The sequence below is a fragment of the Triturus cristatus genome, chromosome 10, assembly GCF_964204655.1.
Source record: "Triturus cristatus chromosome 10, aTriCri1.1, whole genome shotgun sequence".
NCBI classification, from domain to species: domain Eukaryota; kingdom Metazoa; phylum Chordata; class Amphibia; order Caudata; family Salamandridae; genus Triturus; species Triturus cristatus.
The window spans coordinates 572156324-572182107 of NC_140593.1; the positions used below are offsets into that span (position 1 = coordinate 572156324).

Here is a 25784-nt window from a genome sequence, read left to right on the forward strand (position 1 = left end):
TACTAATAATCAGCGACGGCCCGTATAGGGCGTGTTACCGGGGCGGTGACGTGGGGCAGAGGAGGGGCAGGGTGGGGGGGTTGCAAATTGCGGCATACGGCCGATTGCAGGTAAGTTACGAAAAAAATAAAGAAAACAAATTTTGTTGCGCGCGCTGCATCGCATTTGGCGATGCTGCGCGTGCAACGAAATTCGTTGTACCTGGAGCCACGGACCTGAGGCCCACCAGAGGCAGCAAAATTATCGTCGGAAAATGGACCCCACCAAAGGGGAAGAATTGGGACTACTACTCTCTGCATGTTGCTTACTGGAAAGCACATGCATGATGGGTAAAAGATGTGGCAGTCCATTACTGGTTTTCCTTCTTGCCTACCTTTTGATTAAGGTGCCGGAGGCACTGAAACGCGTCAGGGACTTTCACTAATTGGGTCTGTGCAACCGTTCTTTGTAATTAAAAGTTCAGTGAACCAATCCATTGTGGAGTGCGTCTCTAAAGTTCGGAGGCTTTTTTGGAATGTTGTTGCACGGCTGCTCCAGCCGTGAGAGATTGCACCGCCGAAAATACCGAAGACAGATCTGTGTAGCTGTGAATCATCACAGCTTGTTTCCAGCGCAAGGGATATCGAAATTTGGGGAATGGAGGCACGGACCTGAGGCCCACCAGAGGGCTGTGTAAATATCAAAATGAACATTGGCAGCAAAATTATCGTCGGAAAACGGACCCCACCAAAGGGGAAGAATTGGGACTACTACTCCCTGCATGTTGCTTACTGGAAAGCACATGCATGATGGGTAAAAGATGTGGCAGTCCATTATTGGTTTTCCTTCCTGCCTGCCCTATGATTAAGGTGCCGGAGGCACTGAAACGCGTCAGGGACTTTCCCTTATTGGGTCTGTGCAACCGTTCTTTGTAATTAAAAGTTCAGTGAACCAATCCATTGCGGAGTGCGTCTCTAAAGCTCGGAGGCTTTTTTGGAATATATATATATATATATATATATATATATATATATATATATATGATCAAGACAGTGTTTCACTGTCAAAACGCGTAATGCTGATACACCAAGAAATGCTGAAAATCTTAATACAATAAACTGCACTTAACGAAGAACACGTTGTGGTCCGTACCTGCTTCCTTGGGGGATCCCAGGCACAACAGTAGTTTGAAATTTCAACTAATATATATATATATATATATATCTCCAAAAACACCACGTCTCCCAAGATAACGTGAAGCGCACTCCGAGCTCGTTTTCCAAAATTTGATCTTTATTCATCACTCTCCGTGGAAAGCTGACACACGCGTTCCGGCACCCTGGCCTTCGTCAGTATATATATATCACACAAAACTAGTCCAGCACCGCCACTAGCATCCAAAGGCGGGAAAAACGCTGGCAGAGACCTCTTCGACGTGCTCATGCTGATAGGAACCAACAGGAGTCCGGAATAAGTGCAGGCATCAATTTATTTGGCAAAAGTAAATATAAATCCATTGCATTCGTCGGACATAATGTCCACCATGATGCGTTTCGCTCGCATACGCGAGCTTGATCACATATATATATATACACACACATGGATATATATTTATATAGGTATATATATTTATATAGGTATATATATTTATGTATATTTATATATATTTATGTATATGTATATACATTAATATACCCCACCCATCCCATGGGCATCAGGAACAGGTATTCCTCCTGTCCCGTGGGAGCAGTTTTATTTTGCTGCCGCTGGTCAGTAGCAATTCAGGATATTTCCCTGCTCGAGAGCACTAAAAAACCTTTGTGCTACCACCAGATAGGAGCTCATTACAGTTTCCATGCCCGTGCTCTCGGGCAGGGAAATAGATGGCGCCCCAGGAATGGAATCCTTGGGACACCGTCCCAGAGCCATCTCCAGCGGATGGGGTCTCCAGTGACATTTCATTGCTCTGGGAGGAGGGGCCACGTGGTCCCCTTCTCATTTGCTCAGTTGCAGCCCCAGGGGATGGGATCCTCTGAGCTTTTCAGGCTCTGGAATGGGGGCCAAATGCCTCTCTCCCCTTTACAAATATGTGGGCCCTGGGTTCCCGGGGCCTTTCAGGCTCGGAGAGGTGGACCCAGCCACACCCCACCTCTAAAAAATATATGTGTCGCCCTCTCCCTCCCACCAGTCCCAAGGGGGGTTGGTGGGGGTTTAAAATGCGCAGGAACCTGCACATGTTTTTTTCATTTTATCATAGATTTGTGGATCCTTTGCATAATTGTTGCAACATTTTTTACAGTAGTTTTGGGCACCAGGCAGGGTCCTTCTGGGACCCCACTACCAGGCCTACGGGGTCAGGGTATCCATATCCTGCCTGTTTATATATATATATTTTTTTTCTAGGACTCGGAATGAGTCCCGAGTCCTAGGATGGCTGCTGCCACATCATTGTTGATGTGGTGGCAGGCAATCGGATCTCTTCTTGAGATCTGTCAGCCCTATGAATCCTATGCATTATAAGATATACAAGGTCTTTGAGCCTTGCTCAGAAACTGCCTAACAGATTTATACCTAATCACAATAAGCAATCTTTCTGGACCAAGATCTAGCTTTCTGCCAAATTTGATGTAAATCCGTTTAGCAGTTTGGACTGTAGCTGTGTCTTAAGTTCTTATGGAAAAATAAATGGGGAAATGTGTTTTGGGAACCCCCTTTTTCTTGGTCCCCGCTTGACAGATCCCCCAAAGCTTTCTAGTTAGGAGTTGAAGTGAGAAAAAAGTTTTTGAGCAAATTTGTGAAGATTCGTCAAATGGCATGTAGGAAAGTAGGATCTGCTTTCATGGTACACCCCATTTTTTGCTGGTGTCAGTATGTTTTTTTGACTAGTCTGACTGGGATCCTACTAATCAGGACCCCAGTCACTGTGCTTCCCTACATTTTTCATGGTAAGTACTTCTGTACCGCCACAATTGGCTACTGATGTACCCTATAAGTCCCTAGTATATGGTACTAAGGTACCCAGGGCATGGGTACACCAGGGGTCTCCCATGGGTGGCAGCATGTATTGTGCCACCCATGAGATACCACTCAAACTGTGTCTACAGGTCTGCAATTGCAGCCTGTGTAAGCTGGTGCTAGCACCACTTACAACAGATATACATTTCCTTATATCCGAGGTCACCACACTTAAAACCTATGAGTCACCCCTAAGGCAGGCCTTTCAATCCTGAAGGCAGGGTGCTGGGTTATATGTGTGTGGATGCCCCTGCATGAGTGGGACACCCCTACAAACCCTGGAGTCAATTCTCCAGACTTTGTAAGTGCTGTCAGCTATTTTTATACATATAGTGGCCATCCTACATTACGCGATGGCTAACTATATGGTGGCTGTGCCTAACCTGGGCATGTTTTTTATCAAACATGTTGGATTCATACCCCAACACCATTACCGGTGTTGGAGGTATGATTCCATGCACTGGGGGGCTCCTCTGGGAAGCCACCAGTATTTCCGTTAACAGCCTTTCAGTGTCTGCTAGCAAGCTAGTGTTGCTGCTGACCACAGAAACAATTCTGCCCTCCTGCTGCTGAGCTGAGCTCGAGCAGGAGAAGGTAGAACAATAGTTTTCCTGTCACGGGGGTGTGTGACCACCTCCCAGATGGGGCTTAGTGTATTGGGCTGGGGTGGGGTGCTTGCCAGAACCACCAGACTGCTTTAAAGGGCACATTTGGTGCCCTCCTTGCATACTTCGGTTTGAGCCAGTTCAGGGAGCCCTTGGCTCCTGCTCTGGTGCAATACTGGATGAAGGACATAGGAGTATCCTCCCCTCTGTCCAGCCCCTCCTCTGGGAGGGACCCCTGAGTCGTCCTGACCCCTTTCTTATGATATAAAAGGGCTTACCTGTGTGTGGCTCCTCGGATTTGTCATGAGCGAAGACTCAAGCCAGAAACTATGTCACTCTTCGACCATCTGGACACTTGGACTTCGCTGGACTTCGACTGGAACCGAGACTGACTCCTGCTGCTCCTGGTCTCGCTGATCTGCAAGTCTTCTTTGTTGTCTGTGTCTGTGCTTCTTCCAGTATCTTCAACAGACCTGTGGGAATCAAGGACACCCATTGTAATCTCCCTTGGAGTGACGGAGTCCCTCTCCTGCATATGCAGGCACGGCAATGAAGCTGACTGGTGGTCTACTGCTCCTGATGCTCCACAGACTTCGAAAGCCCCAGCAACACAGGTGGTGGTTCTGCAACTCCCTCGAGGCCTGACCTGTCATCTCAACAGGTTTGAGGTCAGTTCTCCTGTACTTGGTGAGTCCCTTGGACCTTTCTGGTCCCACCGTTGCTCCTTCATCGTTTTCCCCGCCTGTTGCAGCTGGCAAGGATTGTTGGTTCACCCGCTGGACACCGACCCCTTGGTTTTCGACTTCCAACTTGGGACAACTCGTGCATGGCACCTGGTCGTCCTCAGCGTCGCCTGGTCCCCAGAGATACAGCGACAAGGTCACTATCATCACTCCTGCAAATTCTGTTATCGGTGGGCATTGCTCTTCCCTGCCTCATGGTCACCTCTGAGTGGCATAGACTCTGTCCTCTCTCTTTGCAGGATCCTCTCTTCAAGAATCCACCCTTGGATTCCCACAGTCTCTTGCATAGTCTTCACCAGCGGTATCTTTACTGAAGTCCTCCATTGTGGTCTATGGCGGTTTCTGACGTCACTTTGCATATATACACCTGGCTCTCCAGGTCTAGGTATCCTGGTTCCTGTGGTATTCACGGATGGGGTGGCTCTCCAACCTTCTGTCTTCCACATGGTTTCTTCAGTGTCCTCTGGGAAGGGTCCTTCTTCTTCAAAACTGCAACCACGACTTTTCTGTTGACTTCTATTGAGTACGTGGCTGTGTTTCTACTCTGCTCACAGCCTCTGTGGGGTTCCTGGATGCTTACCTTCAGTCGTTCTTTGTGTCCCGAGCTGTTCTGCATTCTGTCCATCAACTGTTGTTTTTGCATTTGTCACCCCAAGTGGGACGGGTATGCCCAGACGTGGGTCCAGTGCTCTCCATGCCATTGGAATCAAACTATCCTGGCTGAAGAGGGATGAGACCCCGAAACTGGTCCTAAGATGCTTGTTTCCAGTCCAGGGAGGACCTGGCTTGGAAGTTCGGACTGGACTGTCCCCATGAGGCACAGGGTCAAGACTGATTTGCATATGGCTGGGTTCAAACTAGAATGGCATGGTGAGCAGAAAAACGATGGATTTAGGCCCAGATCTCGGTACTGGGGTGAATGTATGACATTGTTCTGCATTCTGTCCATCAACTATTGTTTTTGCAGCTGTTCTTAGCCTCCTGGTCCAAGTCCTGACTTCGGTCACAGTTCGCGTTCCACTTTCTTAGTTTATGGTTTGGTCTGCCCCTGGAGACCACTGTGTATTGTACTTACTTACCTCTTGCAATTGAAGTATTGTTGCGTATTTGTGTTGATATCTCTGGGTAGGAGATATACCAATGTGTTAGTGAGTATTGTGTAATAAATAGACATATCTTTATAACTACACTGTGTGGTTCTTTTTGTTTAACCTGCACTACATGATTAAATCTGGTAAAACAAGCTGCTTTAAACTCCTTCTGAATAAGCTTGAAGGCTGCTCTCTAAAGCTATCACTTGGAGAACTTTCTAATCTTCTCTTAGACCACTAAAATCACCATAAGGGTTGTCTCGATTAGCGAAAGGTGCTTCACTTAAATAAGTGTGCACCATATACTAAGCCAGCCTCCTACACGGCACCAAAGATATAAGCAAATCCAAAAATGCAATTCCTATGGAAACATGATTGTACACATGAATGTCCTATTTAGTGTATCGCTTGACCTGGAGTCAATAGATGAATGTGATGTCACGCCTCTCAACCTACTGGTGGGGGGGGGGGGGGGGGGGGGATCCCAATAAACAGGCTTTACAAAAGAGACAAAGGGAATAATACCAAAACCAAAGGCACCTATAGCCAAGGTGAGGTGATAACCTTGGTTATCACCTGTTCAGAAATATCATGCTGAATGACACATTTGGGAATGTTAAATGAGGTCAGACAAAATAAAGTTTGGAAAGGATTTCTTGATATTGATTCATTGCTATCACACTTTGCTGTAACATAATTCGAGAGATAACTAAACTAAAAATGAAACACATGCTAGAAATTAGTAGAGAAACATTATCCAGTCCCTAGGAAAGTGATCCTAACCCTAAATCTAGAGTTATTTAAGAGCCAAAGCCTCAGACACAGTCCAGGACAAAGAACACCTGTTTTACATGAAAAGTAACAGAATATACAGTGGTTAATAGCAACATTTGAAATGTGGTAAAAAAGAATAACAGCTGTAAACAAAGACAATGAAAATATAAAAACTGAAATCCACAACAGCTGGAGGAAGGCAGGAGCATCAGCAGGGAAGTAATCCAGAAACGACCATAAAGGAACTTGGGTCCTAACAACAAGGCAGCAGTCAGGAGCAGGAGGACCAAGTTATAATATTTCTTTACATGAGATAAACAGTGGTGAGGCATGAGACTGACTCATCAATTTTGTTTATCTTTTAGCTCTAAGTTTCTTAACTTGTGGTCTAGGGACCCCTGGTGGTCCGCCAAGACTACTCAGAGGGCCTAGAACTCCATAGAAAATTAAATTATATAACAGACTAATAAAATTTATATAAATAAAGAAGCAAAATGTAAAATTGGAAATTTATGTAAATGGGAAGGAATTTGAAATTTGAGGCTAAAAATGAATTTGGTATTGAGAGACTGATTTGTGAGAACAGTGAAAGAGCATCAACCTGAATATAGTGCGGACCATGGGTGGCCTCAATTAAATTTAGAAAAGCTCCAACTTTTCTTGTTACTGAATTAAATAAAATATTTAGTTATTTATGTATTTGTATTGTTTTGAGGTTCAAATCATCTAAATCGGATTGAGGCTGGGGGTCCCCGGCATCCTGTATTGAGTAAGTGAGAGTCTCTGGATTCTAATATTGATTTAGTGGGGGGGGGGTGAGTCCCCAGATTCCAATAATGATTAAGCGGGGGTTTACAGAAGTCAAAAGGTCAAGAACCACTCTTCTAGCCAATAAGTTAGTCAGAGGAAGTGGCAGGCCAAGATATGCAAACTTTTATAGCAAACCTTTTCAGGGCTTGGCTTGTGCACTGAGAACTGAGCCAGACCATAGGCTTGCCTCTGGCTTGGTTCGCCCTGTTAATTTGGTGACTCTCCCACTTGTACTGTAAAGTGCTCTAACTCCTTTGGGTAATGCCCCCACTATATAAAAAATGCAATAAAAAAATAGGCATATGTCAGGGGCAAGTTGGACAGCAGAAGCAGACCAGGTGACGTTACAGAGGACATTATATGAGTTTCAGGTTTGACCGCGGGTGTGTCTGGGTGAGGGCTTTGAGTGAAGTTGAAGTTGCAGATGACGTGACATGAGCCCCAGGTGGAACAACAGGGATTGGTGGGCCAGATGTTTGAGTGAAGTTACAGATGAGGTGAGATGCATAGTAGGTTGGACAACGGGGGCGTCAGTCCAAGTGTCTGGAGGAAGTTAAAAAGGGCATAACATGAGCCATGGATTGGACGGCAGAGGGCACTGGGCCCAGTGTCTGAGTGAAGTTAAGGAGGACGTGACATGAGCCTCGGATTAGCCAGCAGCTGGCACCGGACCATATGAATTTAGTTTTTTCCTCTCTGAAATTATTTTCCACTTTGTAATTGTTGACCTTATGTAACTATGTTTGGTAATTGTGAATCCTCTGTAACTATCCATGTAATAACATATGTGTACTCTAAAGTAGGGGTGGGCAAGCCACTAAAAGCTCGAGCCAGGCTCGAGCTTGAATACTGGTTCTGGCTCAGCTCGAATCTGCTAATGGAACCTCAAGCCCATAATGAGCCGAGCTTCAAGTGGCTTCTACCTGCCTGCCTGCCTCCCTCCCTCCCTCTGCTCAGAGTGGGACCTTAAGAACAGAGCTGCCGACTTTAGAACTGGGGAGCCAGGTTTGAGTCTCAACATAGGCTCAACATCCTGTGATTCTAGGCAAATCACTCAATCTGCTGTCCCCCCCCCAAAAAATGAATGTTACCTTGTGCAATGTAATTGCTGCGCACGTAAAACGCTAAAATATCAACAGGTTGAGTCAACGGTGTAAACCAAAATGAAGGGGCCCCCTTACAAATGTGCTGGGCGGCTCCTAAGTCCCCTACAACTTAGAGATATTCATAGGCTTACGGCTACACAGGGGGCCCCCTTGAAGTGTTGGGGCCCCCCCCCTGCACCACTTGGGCCTGGTTATAACCCTGGGTCGAGTTTGCGCTGTATAAAAAAAAAGGTGATGGCATAGAGATACTCATTTATTAGCTGATTTGTACAAAGAGAGACCAGAAAACAGGAAAAAATTGCAGGTTACCCACTTAAATTGTGTGATCTTAGGCAAATATTGCATTTCACCAAAACTCTTTTTTCTTCATTATCCCTGAAAGCACTTTAAAAAATGTGAGTTCAAAATACCAGTGGAACACAAACCTATTATGTTTGATTTAATAGACTATAATGCTGCTCTATAATAATCTGGGACAGGTACAGGGTTTACTTGACAACTGCCCTGCGTCCTAGTTCACTAAATGTTCATGTTTAAAGACAATTACTTTTAAAAAGAACTTCTCAGTTCAATGCTATAATGTGAGTGTGACATATTAATGTGAACGCTTCCACATGTTAAAGAAATATACTTTTTTGTATTTGAAGAGAGAACAGGTAGCTTACTGGACGTGACCGAGATTGTTTTAGACTGTAGATACCTTTAGAAAACAAAACTGTGAAATTGTGCTCTTTTTAGGTCTCGCCTGAGCCAGCGCTTTAGCGCTGCTCTCGCGAGAGCTTTTGTAAAAGTGGGATCTGGAAGTGCAAACTAGTGCTTTTCAGGCCTCCAAATACAGTGCATGTGCGCCGGGCGCGCGCACCATTTGGCAGCCTGCCTGATCACGGCCGCTTTGATGTCCTCAGTAAGCCGCGCGGCCACTGAGGACATCAAAGCGGCCGTGAAAGTGCACACCATTTGCCACCCCCTCCCTTTCCCACTTCCTGCTTGCATTTTTGCCAGTGTTGTTTAACTTTGTGCCACAGAAATCTAAGCTCGAGCTTTTTAAACTCGAACTAAATATTTTCGCAAGAAGTCGTATTTCTGTATAAATACAAGTACAACATTGCCCTCTTGTGATCAAAGATAGTTTCACAACATAACACTATATTTCTTCCTGGACCGTGTTCTTCCAATAATGAACCTTGAACGTACTATTGAAGTGAATCTTTAGCGCTCCATACCCGACCAACAGCAAACACCATTAACTGTCAGGTTGAATGCTACACTATAAGGCAGCGGTTATTAACCTTTTGTCTTGTGTAGACCCCCCACTTAATTACTGGAACTCCGGGACACCCACTGAATGATTATTGGAATCAGGGGTCCCACACTGGGTAATTACTGTGACCCATGGGGCTTTAGTCTGTAGGCTTTCACAAATTGCCAATAACTGCAGGCCGATAAAAAGAGACAATTAAATAAGCTTTAAAACATAGAAACATTAAAGCAGGTTGCAGCTTGCCTTGGGAATAAACACAGATTACACTTGTGGTATAGTGCCTGTGTTGCCAACTGATGACCTTTTAAATACTGACTTTTTTCACATAATCACGCTGTTAATTCCTGGACATATCACTTCATCTCACTGCCTGCCAGTACTCAGGTTTGCCATAATGATGAGCATATAAAAAGCACTAGATTAATGTCTGGACATTTGTATTTTTCTAATAGATGACCTCTGCAAAGTCTTTTGAGAGTCAAATTAGTATAGGCGCTATTCGCAAAGCATTTACAAGTGTAAGTTTAGCTCACATGTGCAAATCTTGGTTTGGCTTTCATAAAATGATTTACTCTCACAGAGATTTTCATATGACCAAATATACGCACAGGGCCTAAAAGTGGACAGAAGTGGTACTTTCAAGGCTAGAATGCCCTGTGAGTTTGTGAACTCTCCTAACTTAAGAGCGGATTGCATGGCGAGCACGCGCACAATCACGTGCATCATGCTGCCATGCAATCCGTTTGGCATCCTACTTCAAAGGGTCCGCTCCCCTGCCTGGAATGCGCTCCCCCGCCCCCGCCAAGCGCGCGCGCCATGCTCCGCCGGGCTTGTCTTGTTTGGAGCAAGCAGAGATGTCTTTCATAAAATCCTGCAGCAGCACCTGAATGTCCCCCTTAGTCGACGGTGCCCAGAGATCTAACAGTGTGGGAAAGTCACCTGTGCTGACTCGGGCACCTCTGTTTTCAAGGTCTTTCTAGAGCTTTATTCTTAGCAGTGGCGTATTTCTCGCCTCATCAACTGTGCAGCACCCATCAGGATCTTACGCAGTTGTTCGTGACACCAAGACTCAATCAACCAATGTTTGGCGCTCATGCATCGTAACACTGCATTTAAAATAAAACCTATGCTGGGAATATATGTTTATAAATCAGAATTAGGAGGGAACTTCACTCTGCCTTATGTAAATATAATCCCACCAATCTTCTTTGTTGCTCACATCCCGCTCTCGATTTTCCCAGAGTCAAGCTTCTTGCTGCTGCTGCTGCTGCTGACCAACCTCTGGCTTGCCAGAGGTCGGGCAGAGTCGAGCTTCTTTCTTCTGCTGCTGGCCCACCTCTGGCTTGCCGTAGGTCGGGCCATATCTTGTGCCGCCATCCTGTAGTGTCCTCGAGGACACTGTGCTGGCAGAGGGGCTTCACCTTCGGCCGTCTTTCTCCTTTCCTCACTGAACTTCGCCTGTTGTCACACGTGTTTTTCATACTTGGCTTCAGTTCCTCTTTAGGTCAGTATGCTTTTAATTAAAATATCTGTGTCTGTTCAGTCTCATGAGCCTCACCAGTACCAGCAAGGATATAGAATGTCGGGTCCTCGCATCAGACAGACCTCTGTCCTCTAATTGAGTAGTCCAGGTGAAGCCTCACTAACATTGTATACAGCTGGACCACGAGTTCCTTCTTGCTGCTGGTTATACCTGCACCCATGCACTCCTCATGCTCCCTTCAATGTGCACACCATGAATTATTTGACCTCAATTTTAATTCAGTGGCAACTACCGTAAATAAACAAGCATTTGCAATGCAAAAAGTCTTGCATTAACGCGAGTTTGAGCTATTGACATTGCAAATAATAATGCCGTTTATTTTTGGTTTTTAAAAAAAAAACATAAATAACAGGCATTGTTATTTACAATGCCAATAGCTGAAACTCTCGTAACTGCGAGACCTATTGCATTGCAAATGCTTGTTTAAATTGTTAGCTGCTGGAAGTCTTCCCATAACAAGGGGAAATTTTTAAATACACACGCACTTAGTGCACTTTTTGGATACTTTTTTGCCACCATTTTGGTTCTGGCTTGCACTAGTGTTCTGGCTAGTTGAATTCAGCGCTGACTTGCTTTCAGAACAGGTAGCAATTCGGGGGCGTGATGGAGATTGTGTTAGACTGTTTTTAGATACCGTTTTTTTTAAACTGTGATACTTGTGATCTTTTTTAAATTGTTGGCTGCTGGAAATATTTCTATAACTGTTGGGAGCTGCACAGTGACTAGGGGGAATTTTTATTTACTTGTGTTCCCGCTGGTCCTCAATAAATAAAGGACGCAGCGTGGGTGCGAGGTCAGAACAGGTGGCATACCGGGGCTCATCGTGATTGGTTTAGACTGTTTTTAGATACCTTTTAAATAATGACTGTGATACTTGTGATCTTCTTTTAATTGTTGGCTGATGGAAATCTTCCCTTATCTGTTGGGGGCTGCACAGCGATAAGGGGGAATTTTTATATGTATGTGCACTTTGTGCTTTTTGGACACATTTCTGCCAGCACTTTGATTTTTTACGCGCACTTTTAATGCTGGTCCTCCATAACTGAAGGATGCAGCGCGGATGCACCGTTGGCGCACCAAAGGCAAGCCCATCAGCGCCCTTCTGGGACGAGTGGCCAGGGACTCTGCCCATTCAACTCACTCTCACTCAAAAATGCTTTATTCGGTATGTACGAGTACAACCATATAGCAACATACATCAAAACAATAAAGAATCAAATTTATGAAAATAAAATAAAAAAACATTTAAAATTACATCACTATCCATGCCAATATTGTTAAATCAATAAAGTATATCACATTGAATACAGAATTAAATGTAATCATTAAGTACATTTTAGTAATGGTTGTTAAGGGGGGAGTTAATTCAATTTAGACATTTTAGCAGCAGTTTGTTTGTAATAAAAGTTTGTGCAAATGTCAGTACAAAAATAAATACACAACAAACAATGTAACTTAACAGTAAATCACCAATAGTCATAAAATATAATAGCCAACGGGGTGAACGGGGATAACGGAAGGAGGGAATCATATAATAATTGATTTCCTGTGCCAGGTGCATTTTAAAATGTAGGTGGCCACGCGATAGCACACATTTGGGGAAGCCAAATCAAACAACAATTGTATTGCGGCTCTTGTATTGTATGTCTTATATTCTAAAAATAATTGCTTCAAATAAAACTTTCTAAAACCAGAATAAAAATTACAAAAGAGTAAAAAGTGGCAGATGCTCTGTTTAGATTTCCCATCGCATGGGCACAGACATAACCCGGGTTTTTTTACGGTTGGGAAAGCCACCAAATGGTGGACTATTCCCAACCTCAGGCGTGCTAGAACGAAGCGATGAGAATTAATACTAACAAATGTAAGATAAGGTGGGAATCTTGTACTAAGGTTATACTCCAAATATAATTTGAACGTACTTTGCATTGCATACTCCTTCGTTCTGGTCCCTTTTGTATGGTCCAAGTAAGTGGTTTTAAGGTTACGCTTTGTTAAAACCGATGTTGTTAAAATATCTTTAAAAATATCCTGGCCAAAGAGAATCTTATACCAGGAGTGAATATGTTCTAACCAGGGGATTTTCGAATGCCGATCTAATTGGATACAGTCCAAAATTACTTCCTGGGTAAACCTAGTTTCTTCTTTGGCCCATATGGACCGCCATAGGGACAAGGGACGCAATGCAATCAGATCTGTGACATAATTTATGCCTAGCTCTCTGTGGGTAATCTCGTTTGAGGCAGAAGCGGGAAGGCATAATAGTCGTTTCAAGTACTTGTTTTCCTCTTGCTGGATGGACAGCGCAATCTGGCGATTATATCCCCATATCCCTGCTCCATACAAAACAGAGGACATGCACCTTGAATTATAGATGGAAATCATCTCTCGGATTCTACGACCCCCCAATTTCGAGGCGAATCTGAAGATGCAATTTGTATTTCTGGTCATCTTCATACCAACACAGGATTGCTCGTTTACCCATCTCCCATCACCTGAAAAGGTGATACCTAAGTAGCAGAAATGTCGAACTGCCTCAAGTTTATCCCCATCTAAAAAGAATGACTTGTTTTTCTTTATTTTCTTACCACAGGTCATAGTCATAGTCTTACCCTTGTTAATTTTAAGCTTCCTGCCCTGAATAAAAATATGAAACTTCTCGATTAACTTTTGCAACCCATTCGCGGTCCTGGAAATCAGGACCGCGTCGTCCGCATATAATAGGACGGGTATTTGCTTACCATTGATGATGGGAGCATCAGCATAAAATTCTTGTAAAAATCGATCAACCTGATTTATAAAAAGGGAGAATAAAAGGGGAGCAAGCACACACCCTTGTCGGATCCCTCTACCAATTTTAAAAAGGGGGGTGCATTCACCATTTGTTCCGAATCTAACCTTACTTGAAAGATTACTATACATTCTAGCCAAGAGGTGGATGATTTCAGGTGGTGCGCCCATGTCAAGTAGTACTGGCCAGAGCAGTGCGTGTTCCACTAAATCAAAAGCAGAACTTAGATCGGCAAAGCACATAAACAAATTCCCCTCCTTGGCTTTAGTGTACTTGCCGATGATAAGTTCAAGGTTCACGCACTGCTCCATAGTTCCTAGACCCCTTCGGAACCCAAACTGAATAGGCGAAAGAACATTATTGTCCTCGGCCCAGGTCTCTAGTCTCACCAGAAGTATACGACTCAAAATCTTTAACGACGAGTCTAAAAGTGAAATTGGGCGATAATTTCGTGCTTCAGCCCTAGAACCCTTTTTAAAAAGTGGTACTAAGATGGATTGACCCCATGAGGTTGGTAACTCGTCCTCGATTGCAGCATTAAAATAACGGGTTAAAATGGGGGCCCATAAAACAATCTCAGATTTGAAAAAGTCCACGGGGACCCCATCTGGACCCGGGGCTTTCCCCCCCTTACTCTTTTCAATTGCCACAATCACCTCGCTTAGTGTCACCGAGAACAATAATTTCTCCCATTTAAAACAGGTTGGAGTATCAGTTAAAACATTAGAATTAAAAACAGTAGTAAAATCAGAATTAAAAATCCCAGTGAAGTGAGCTATCCAGGCCTGACAGCTGACATGCGAGGTTAGTTCAGGGACATTGTCGTTCTTCAAGAATGGACTATTTACGGTGTCCCAAAAAAGTTTATGATCTTTGGTATCTGCAGCCAGATCTAATTTTTCCCATGCCGCATCCTGCAATTCCTTCTTCCTAATGGAGAGTGCAGTTTTATAGTTAAGGCGCTCTTCCCTGATCTTACAAACGTCTCTTGGTGTGGCATCAAGTGAAATTTTTAACCTTTTTAATGACTGCGCACAATGGTCATCGAACCACACCGCCTTAACTTTCCTTGATTTCCGAGGTTTGTGTGTCAGGGATTTCTCAATGGTTTTTGTAATAGTTAGGAATTTGGATAGCAGAATTCGTGGGCATGGGTCCAGCAATAAGCAATACTCAACCTCACCACAACAGTTTGTGATCACATTGGCAACAAGTTTAGTAGGGTCAACTTTTATCCATTTCACTCTCATCCCATTCGGTCTTACTGCAACAATGTCCTGAATTGGTTTACCAAAGGTATTCCTTTTGATTCCCCAACCCAATAGTTCAACGGTTACACTGTTGTGATCACTGACCTTTTGTTCAATCACCCAAACATTGATATAAGCTACAGAGCAAGATATCATAATATGATCAATAAATGATTGACTGTTCCTCCCGTGGAATGTCGGACATCTAACATTGTTTTTGTTCTTATCACACTCTAGGAGGTCCAGGTCATATTTGGCCAATAGGTTATTCAGAGCACTACCATAGTTGTTATGCGGGAAATGATTATATACACATGTTGTTTCCCTTCCCGAGTACTCCTCCCTATGGCCACAAGCCCCCTTGAGTGCATAGGTACATGATTTAATGTTAAAATCTCCCACCCATATGATGGCTGCAGGTTTGGGTGTACTCAATAAAAAGGCATCAATGGCCTGCTCTATGTCAGAAATAAACTTTCCCTGTTTGTGCCCGGCAATGTTGTTATAAAAGTTCACTATTATTAAGTCTCTGCAACCGCTATGAACCATACGCAGAACCGAGGCATGTTCACCTAGAACTACATGATCACTAGCACAGAACTCAGTCAGTGCAGTGGATATCAGGGTCACGAGTCCGCCCTTGGCTCGACCAGCTTGGGATGCCACAGCCTGCACGTTAAAGGAAGTATAGCCCTCAACATGTACTTCAGCCCTATCCCAAGTTTCTTGCAGGCAAATAATATCGTAACCTTGTTTAATAAAATCAGCCCATATGGGGGTGTTTACCTTAGAAGCTAGCCCAGCTATATTCCATGTAATAGCCCTTAGGTTCTCTTCTAAGGCTACATGGGATGGGTTGGTAACTATTGTGGCCGATGATATTGTTGGATTGATCATACATTTTTCGGCAGTACATATGGTGGTATCTGACACATTAGAAGTTCTTAGAGTAATGTTTTCCGCATCCTGGAGAAGCCCATCACTGCTTTGAGGGTCATCAACCACATTGGGTAACACAGTAACGTTCCCCACAACTCCACCTCCAATTGGACTCTCCCGCTTCCCCTGCCCAAACTGTAATTTTCAATCACAATCATCCATGCTGGAAAAAACATCAAACCTGTTCCCTAATTCTAAAGGTGTAAAAGGCCTCAGGTGCTCCATTCTCCGAATGTTGTTATTCCTGGGGCCGCTAAGGGGGACCATATTCCAACCTTGGTGATCGATTCGCTGATTTGGTGCATAAAGGGCAGTGGGGTCATTAGTGTAGACTGAGCGATTTTTCCTTACATAGGATGTGGGGAAAACCAAGGACCTAGGATAGAAATAGGTCAAAGATCGAGGGCGAATTTGGCTATTACCGTTGCCCAGGGGCCAGTTCAATATAGAAGCTACCGCTTCTGGGTCTCTGAAATTGATCAGAACTATATCTCCATCCACGTCTTTATTCCTTCCACCAAGCCATGGGAGACGTCTAACATGTAATATCTCACCATTTACTTTCCTATTTATGGGTCTATATGTTCTTAACCAGTGGATAGTTTTATTTTTAAGCTGGGCGTAATCCTCACTCTTATTATCAGTTAAAACAGGAACCCCAGTCAACACCACCACTAAGGGTGCGGCTTCTGGGGGTAAATCAACCCGAAGACCATGAATCCCAGGGGCCCCCTCCCACCTAGGGTTACCCTGCGCCTGGACGGTGCTCCCTACTGGGGCAATACTGGCTTCCTCCACCAACTCCATGACGGGCTTGCTAACTAAATGTTCCTTCGGCAACAAAGGTTCATTTCTGCCCTGATCCGGAACTAGGTGGGCCGCAGTCTGCATTACGTTCCTACTAAGATCAGGAGGTTCCCTAGGTGGATTTATAGGGGGAGCTCCAGCCTGTTTACTAGTACCATCCTTTGTAACCTTACCTACAACGGCCATATTTCTCATTGTAGATTCGATGTTCGCTAGCCTATACTCCAACTTCCTTAAGATGTCAGTAATGGGTAAAAGGAGAATGCTAATCATGTCCCCCAGTTGGGGTAAAAAATCTGTGGGAATAGGCACCTGTGGGATAACTACAGTTGGTAGAGCAGGCTCTAAGGGGGTCACAACAGGGTTCACAGCCGTTGAACTTGTACTAATGGCCGTCGTCTGGCTATGATCTGGCCCAATTAATAACCCCGAAACAGACCCATTAGAAGGATAGTGGCCAAATTCTGAATGCAGTGTCCTGGGCCCATTGATCACCCCCACCCTACGCCTTTTTTTTTTCTGGGAGGAGGGCCGTGAATAATCCCCTTGTTCAGATTCTTAGCCTTTTTTCCTACCCCCCGTCCCACAAGGCGCGTATTGAAAATTTTAGAATGACTTGTGGCATGTGGGGGGAGAGAGTCGCTGATAACCTGAACACTAGGGACACAGTTTGAGGGCGAACAGTCACGTAACAATAGCGGAACACCCTCTTGCGAGAGGGGGGTGTCGTTTACACCATTACTACCACTATCGACAGCAGGAATGTTTGGGGAGACAACCTCTGGAGCTCTACGTTTCATGTTTTCAATTGAGCGACGACGTTCTAGTCTACGCTCCTCCAGGGTAGTGTCCAGCTCCTTATCCGTTACGTAGGATTTTTTAAAATAACTGTCAAGGGGGCCATTTACCACTGGCCTTGGTTTCTCCCCAGGCATAACATTCACACTAGAATCCATGGCAATTTTTGAAAGAAAATGAAGAAACTCCCAATTACCACAATGCAGCGGAGTCACTCCTGGCCCAGCCCAGCCTCGATCGGCCTCGGAGGGTCTCAGAGGGTCCGCCCTTAGTCCGGGCTCTGTCCCGGGTGATGTCCCGCAAACGCGTCCCGCTGACGCGTAATACCTTCAGGTCTTATACTGGCTGTAGATAGAGGGGGCGGAGTCACGGGAAGAGGCGGCAGGTGTGCTGGATGGAACACGCACAGCCTGCTGGTCCTCGCAGTCCCGTCCTCCTGTACAGCGGCTCACCGATCAACTTCCAATGCCCAACGGGGCTCCCTGGACACAGGTTAAGTGAGGCCAATGCCCTACGGGGCTCCAGTAGCTGCAGGCAACACGGGTCAATTACTCCTCTGCGAGCGGCACAGTGACTAGGGGGAATTTTTATTTACTTGTGTTCCCGCTGGTCCTCAATAAATAAAGGACGCAGCGTGGGTGCGAGGTCAGAACAGGTGGCATACCGGGGCTCATCGTGATTGGTTTAGACTGTTTTTAGATACCTTTTAAATAATGACTGTGATACTTGTGATCTTCTTTTAATTGTTGGCTGATGGAAATCTTCCCTTATCTGTTGGGGGCTGCACAGCGATAAGGGGGAATTTTTATATGTATGTGCACTTTGTGCTTTTTGGACACATTTCTGCCAGCACTTTGATTTTTTACGCGGACTTTTAATGCTGGTCCTCCATAACTGAAGGATGCAGCGCGGATGCACCGTTGGCGCACCAAAGGCAAGCCCATCAGCGCCCTTCTGGGACGAGTGGCCAGGGACTCTGCCCATTCAACTCAAAATATGGTATGTTACACTGCCAGTCAACTGTATGCACTTCAAACCTCTGCAGCTGATTCCTGTCTTCATTCGATCGACCCTAACCATCTTTTACTAACCTGTGATAATTGTTGCTTTCAGCCCCAACACAACCTAAATCAGCCACATGTCACCTCTACATTCACAGCTTGGCGTATGTGTGTGTTCAATTGTCGTTCTATGGCCGCTCACAAATTAGATATTTGTTGTCTTTTAATGGAATCAGCACCTGATGTACTTATCCTCACCGAGACTGGCCTACACGACAACTCTGCTCCCGATGAAGTCCAAGCATTACCTCCAGACTACTGTATCACTAGGCGACACTGGTCAAGAAAAAGAGGGGGTGGGATTGCCATTATTTACAGGGCGGTGTTAAAGGGCACATTCTCTCACTTTCAGATTGAAAATCGTGAAAGTATTCTCTGTACTCTGACAATCTGTCCTACTTTAACTTTCTCTGATGTTCTGATGCACAGACCGCCAGGCCCATTTCCTGCTGGCTCTCCCCAACAAGGTTGTGGGTTTAGCTGTAAATAGGGCTAATTTCACCGTACTTGACGATTTTAACTTACACCTGGATGATCCCAATAATGCTGCCTCTATAAACCTGCTCCAAGCTTTGCATCTCTACAATTGCTTCAACTAATATAAGGGCCAACTCATAAAAATGGTCACCCCATTGACTTAGTATTTAGTAATATCTACTAATCTTCAGGTGCTGAGCCCTATCCCTCTAACATGGTCAGACCATGTTTTGCTTCCATTTATTTTATCTGTACTCTCTTCCCCCACCGTGGTACCTCCGGTCAGATGGTTGCAACGACATTGTTCTATGTTAAATTCAGAGGACTGGTCAGTTGTCCTGCAGACAATAAGTCCTGAGCTGACAGACAATGTCACTTCGTCCACTTGCAGTTTCAATGAATGGGTTATCGATTCATTGGACATGTTTTACCTGCAAGGTGGTATAGGACAATCCAGCGGGAAAGAAAATACCCATTGGTAAATGCTATCCTACTTGCTTTGAAAAAGGACTTCAAACGTCTGGAAAGATGTTGGAGTAAGTCCTATGATGAAGTTAGCAAAGCTTAGTATAGGAGTGCAATTAGGTGCTATCATGGGAATATTAAAGATTCTCAATCCACTTATTTTTCCACCAACATTGAGCAATCCGTCAACTGCCCCAAGGAAACCTTTGGGATCCTTAAGGACATCACGGAGCCCAAGTCTGCTGGTTCTGTGCCAGAAGCCTCAGTGCAGCGTAGCAATGACCTGGCTCTCTTCTTTCATCAAAATATATTGGTCATCTATTCTGCTTTTTCCGATGGTCCAGTCATTGAGGAGCCCTCTGAAAGTGAGACCCGTCCAGCGCAGTCTGAGGGATTTTCTCGCCTTTCCCAACCTCACTGTAAGTCTTTTTACTGCCTTTAGGAGGTTTGTAACATCAGGTCCCACCCTGGACCCTGCTCCCCTTCATATCCTGCGTCAAGGGTTCAACAGCATTGCTCCCACTCTGATGGATTTGCTGCATCTCTCCCTTACTAGTGGGCAGGTCCCTCTGCAAGGAAGCATGTGGTGGCGAATCCCCTCTTTAAAAAGTCAGGGTTAGATCCCCGTTGCCTGATCAACTGTAGGCCAATCTCTTTGTTGCCAGGTTATTTGAAGCTCCTGGAGAAGCATGTGAACAAACATCTCTCTACCTTCCTTGAGTCCAACGAAATCCTTTACCCCACACAAATGGGGTTTAGGGCACAGCACAACACAGCTGGCTGTGGTCGAGGAACCAAGATCCTTGCTGGACAAAGAAGGGTCAGCAGCCTCTATCCTATTAGACCTAAGCGCGACCTTCGACATGGTGGATCATGCCACACTTATCCACAGGATATCAAAAGTGGGTGTCGCCGGTCATGCCTTGAAATGGCTCTCTTCCTCCATGAAAAATAGAACATTCCAGGCGCTTGATCATTCCTGGTAGTCTTACAGTCTTTCCCTGAGCTGTGGGGTGCTGCAGAGGTCTTCCCTGAGCCCTACTCTTTTCATCTTTATATCTAACCCTTGGCTGAAATTGTTAACTCTTTTGGGTTGTCACTGGTCTCCTATGCTGATGATACCCAGGTGGCGATATCTATTTCTCCCAATCCCAGCTCCAATTACCGCAGTCTGGCCACATGTCTTCACGAGGTGGCCAGCTGGATGGCCAACTGCAAATTGAAGCTCAATGAGAACAAAACTGAGGTTATACTATTTGGCAATAACTTCATTAAGAAAGTCCTAAGTCCTGCACCTGATTGGAAAGACTCTCCAGCCCTAAAGTGGTGATAAAGAGCCTTGGAATGTGGCTAGACTTCAGTCTTACTATAGAGCACCAAGCTAAAAAAAAACATGCAGCCAATTGCTTTGGTGTTCTGAGACTGCTAAGAAAGTTCTTAAATCGTTTCCCTTTCTTAGACAGAAGACTAATTGTCGAGGCTGTCATTATCTCATGCCTTGATTATGGCAATATTTGTGTACCTTGGGTCACCTCGATATGTAACAAAAAGGTTACAGACAACGCAGAATGCTGACGAACGGCTTCTGATAAATCTCCCCAGACATAAATCCTCAAAAAAGACTTTGAAGGATCTTCACTGGCTCCCAGTGGAGCAGGGGGTTCAATTTAAGGCCCTATGCATTTTGCATAGATCACTCCAAAAGGGAGCTCCTGCTTTGCTAGGGTCCCTAGCAACTCCTTTCATTCCTGGAAGGTCAATGAGATCTTCCTCAACTCACCTGCTACAGGTTCCTAAGTTTAGCAGATCTTGTAGGAGTGGCCGCTCTTTTTCTCCTCAGGCCCCCAAACTTTGGAACACTCTCCCCCTTGAACTATGCCAGCTTTCTAACGAGCTTTCTTTTCGTAAGGCCTTGAAAACCTGGCTTTACAATAAATAGCTCTTGCTGGCGAGCTGGCAGGGACATCTTAAATATTTTGGGGGCCCTGGGCCAAAGTTATTTTGGGGAGCCTTGTTCGGAACAGCTCCAGATTTATGATCCAGTTTCAGCTCTTTCATGCTGTCTTTGGCCAGGTCACTGATAGTGCACAGGCACACTGGTCCAAATTCTAAATGTGTTTATATCTAATTTTCAGGGATGGTGACGTGCATTTTCAATATTGTAGCTCACTAATATTACTGAAAATAATCTCTGTGACACACTCCCATTTCTCATATGTGAGGTACTGTTTTGATCTAAAAGAACTGTTTTATGGCTGTTGATTGAATCATAAACAAAACATTTCTTTACAAAATGTCTATAATAGCCTCTCACGCATCACCCACAATAAAATAAATCAAAGGACAATGGTATTGAAAACAATATGTTTAAGAACTATTCAAGGTCATCAGGGCAAGACTCTCTGCAGAACAGAGCTGGCTCTATCAGGGGGCCCCACTGAAAGGCTGGTGCCCTGGGCCAGAGCCCCCTTTGCCCAGGACTTAAAACATCTTTGCCAGCTGGTAGCAATGATGACTGTTCTAGCGCTGGGCGGCCTTCCAGAAGCAATGCGCGATTCGAGACTCACAGAATAGAATAGAGTTTATCGTATTTTGTGTAATGTTTGTTATATGAGTTATATAGCAATCCTTGTCAGCGCTTGCTGGTGCACGGACTTGAAGATCCGAGCCAGGCTTTGGCTCGGGGACACCATGTTAATTTGTTGGCTGTCCCACCTGCACAGCTGCACTGTAAACCTCTATAGCACCTTTGGGCAATGTCCGCGAAATATAAAGAGAATGCAATACAAAACGAACATATGTCAGGTGCAAGTCGGATAGCAGCAGAGGGCGCCAGACCAAGTAACGAGTAACGTTGAAACGGGCCGTCAATGAGCCTCCGGTTAGACCGGGAGGGGGCAGGGGTGAGGTCTTTGAGTGGAGCTGCAGTTACAGAGGCCGCGGCAGGAGCCACAGGTTGTCGAGCAGTGGATGGTGGCAGGTATTCGAGTGAAATTACTGATGACTTGAGATGAATAGCAGGATAGACAGCAGAGGGCGCCAGAACAAGTGTCTGAGGGAAGTTAAAGAAGGCGTAACATGAGCCACGGGTTGGACAGCTGGGGCACCGGGCCAGGGTGGGGCAGTGTAGGTACGTACTCTGGACGCGAGGCGCAGGTTGGACAGCAGGGGGTGCCGGACAAGGACACCTGCGCTCACCTAAGTGGACTCAGAGTCCCGGGCACCTTGAGAAACTCCGTCCATCCTAAACAGCGCGGCGGCTGGCACGCGAGCTGCCCCGCACCCTCCCAGGCAGCCGGCACTTAACGCCCGACGTTCACAGCCTCACCCGGAGCTGCAGGCACCGCTGAACCCGGCTTATGTCCCTGCCGCCCGCTGGGCTCGGAGGAAACGGCCGCGCTCACCTCCTGAACACAATACAAAGGAGGAAGCGGCCGGGAGCTCTGCTTGACCTGGGGACCTTGTTTTCCATCCTTGCCTGGGAATACTCCCCGAGTCGGCTTGTTTGTCCATTATCCTCGCTTCCCCAGGATGGACGGGCTGTAGCGCGAGGCAGCGAGCCTTCCTCCCGGCCCAGCAGGGCACCAGCTTCAAACCCTCCCTCCCGTGATGGGCTGTGCCCGGCATCAGTGCCGCCCATAAAGTGCAGGCGGCAGCCTTTACTGACCTGGCTGTCGCACCGAGGAGCTGTCATATGCCAAAATGAATAGGTTTTGCGGAGGCAACGATTCTGCAGCAATATGGGTAAGTGTTGCCCTTCGTTTAGATAAGAAATTAGAGTTTGTATGTATCTTGTGGTTCAGGAGAATATCGTTTTCTCTTTCTTTTCATTTTTGCACTTCAACAGAGATATGGTTTTGGAACAGAAAACAAGTAATTGGGACTTTTGACACCAGCCAAGATTGAGAGAGAGCTCAGAAGGGTGCGAGTTTGAACCTGTGTTTGAGCAGTCAGGTACCAGGTTACCCAGTGGCATTTTAGAGACGTCATATGTGGGACTGAGCAGGGAAACGAATTTATAAATGGGATTCTCCCATCAGAGAGGCAGTCTTGACGATTTCTGAGTTCTCCTAGAAGTCCAGTGCTTCATGTTAATTTGTAACTTTATGTAGCTGCATTGGCATGAGGAACGTGTCTCCCGCCTGCAACGAGTCAAAGCTGCAGGTAAAACGACATATGCCGGCGATCACCTGTTAACTTTTAGCCGTCATAGTTGAAGTAAAACTAAAAGCAACATAAGTTATATTGGAAAAAATAACATAACTGGAGGATTTTTGGATGTTGTTTAGAGATCTATTCGATTCCCAAAATATATGCTGCCCCCCACCCCCTAACTCCTCCCCCCCCAGTGAGAAGGACGTTACCGACTCAATCTCTTCCCTAACAATGGAGACGAGAGGATGTGGAGGTCAACTCCTTCAAAAGGAAATAAGGGGGACCCCGTTCAGGCTCGGACTGGCACTGAAAATAGTCCCGGGAACCAGAATAAAAGTGACACCCATTAGTGAATTAGAATGCTTAAAAAAAACGCGTTTGCAAATTGGTGCAGTTTCGAAGTTGTACAGATGCTATAGAAGTGTTTTGCAATGTGCGGAAGACGGCATAGATTTGCACTTCCTGTGGGCAATGTTTGTGGACCTGTTTTGTGGTCTGCTCGGCCGGTTTTTACAGTTAATTTCCCTGAAAATATCAGATCAACAGTAAAAACCTGCCCAGTAGGCTACAAAACCGGTCCACCAACAGCCCAAAAACACACACACTGACCTGTCAGCAGGGCCGGACTGGGAACCAAAACCAGCCCTGGCAAAGTGCTCGGCCGGCCCCCCCCCCCAGGCTTGTGTGTGCTATGCTGCAAAAACGGCCCTGTAACAAAAACGGCCCCCAGGGGCTCAAAACCGGCCCCCACCCGTGCGGCGCACCGGGGGATTGCCCGGTGCCTGCTACAGCCAGTCCGGCCCTGCCTGTCAGAACAGCACACCAGGCACTGCCTTATTGCCGTAGAGTCAGGGCCACTGGAATTATGTGACAGGGAAGCACCAAATTATTTGCAGCGTTGACTAAATTATGTGCCATGATGTGGCACATTTTTTTTTTATAGTATTCATTATTTTATACTTTTTAAACATAGTAATACTGTTTAGGCAAATATTTCCCATCATTAGTACCAGTTTAACAACCAAATACAGACATAAGCAAATGAAAGATGACCACTTTACCTAAGTGAATGGCCGTCTACAGTGCAGAAACATTTTACAACACAGTTTTAGTAACTTTTGATCCATTTGACCTAGAAACAAGGTTTATTTGGTCAAAATCTGAAGATTATGTAGCAGATGATGGGCTACGTGGCAAGCAGAGTAAATTCATAATTAAGTGAAAAAGCAGCAGCCACTTAATTCCAGTGGCCATGCCTAGAGGCCAGTCCGAACTTAAACCCTTGGTATTTGCATCAGGTTCTTCTCCACAATGGATACACAAGGAGATGATGGACGGAGCGCTGAAACTTTTCAGACACTCACCCCCCAGTCACAGATCTGGGTTGAATCCATCATCGTTCTTTAGCTCAGTTCGCCACCGCATTTCTGGTCCAGCAGCGGAAGCCTTTCAACTGCCATTCATAGAAAATTCTTAGCAATGATTTGTGATACCAGTGCTCTGAGTGCCTTGCTTATATCGCATATCAGGGTATTGAAAATTTGCTGCATATCTGTGGAAGCATGGTCATGAAGCGGCAGGTCTGGAGATGCAACACAGACCCCAGAACCCAGATTTAAAAAAGAGTACGAAAGGAGATACTCTCCTCTTTCCTTTTTCTTTTTTTTTTGTCCTCATCTCACTAATAAGCTACTGCAGATTGTAACAAGCATTAGCAATGCAATAGGTCTCGCATTTACGCGAGTTTGAGCTATTGACATTGCAAATGACTGCCTTTCATTTAAGTTTTAAAAACAAATAAAAGGCATTGTCATTTGCAATGTCGATAGCTCAATCTTGCGTAAATGCGAGACCTATTGCATTGCAAATGCTGGTTTGCCTGGGTGGTGGGGAAGAGCTTCACCAACCCCCAAGGCATTTTTTTTTTATTTTCAATGTAATGAGGATCAAAGAGGGCATGAAAGAGGTGAAACTGGTTCATCATTTCAAAGCTGTTCCAAATAGGGTCCCCTGGAATGCTTTCGACCCAGGGCCCCCAAAATCCTTAAGATGTCTCTGCACAGTGCGAACTTAGGACTGCGCCACCTCACAACCCGAGCCCTTTAACTGAGCGC

At 45.4% G+C, this 25784-nt stretch overlaps 2 protein-coding genes across 7 annotated transcripts in view; one reads left to right on the forward strand and one right to left on the reverse strand.

Moving 5' to 3' along the window:
• Positions 1-25784, reverse strand: part of LOC146789752 (uncharacterized) — a 273763-nt gene that overhangs the window by 109879 nt on the left and 138100 nt on the right. Inside the window, exon 1 of one of the 6 annotated variants that reach the window (XR_014970156.1) lies at positions 22920-23113. The exons of 3 other annotated variants lie outside the window; for them this stretch is intronic. The gene's annotated coding sequence lies outside the window, so the exon portion shown is untranslated. Of the gene's footprint in view, positions 1-22713; positions 22812-22919; positions 23114-25784 lie in introns of those variants that run through there. 2 more of the 6 variants (XM_085632090.1, XM_085632089.1) reach the window with 2 other exon arrangements.
• LOC146789753 (multidrug resistance-associated protein 1-like) overlaps positions 22661-25784 on the forward strand; it is a 621679-nt gene continuing 618555 nt past the window's right edge. Inside the window, exon 1 of the mRNA XM_085632086.1 lies at positions 22661-23259. Coding sequence (XP_085488212.1) covers positions 23218-23259 — 42 coding nt within the window. The 5' untranslated portion in view covers positions 22661-23217. The remainder of the gene's footprint in view (positions 23260-25784) is intronic.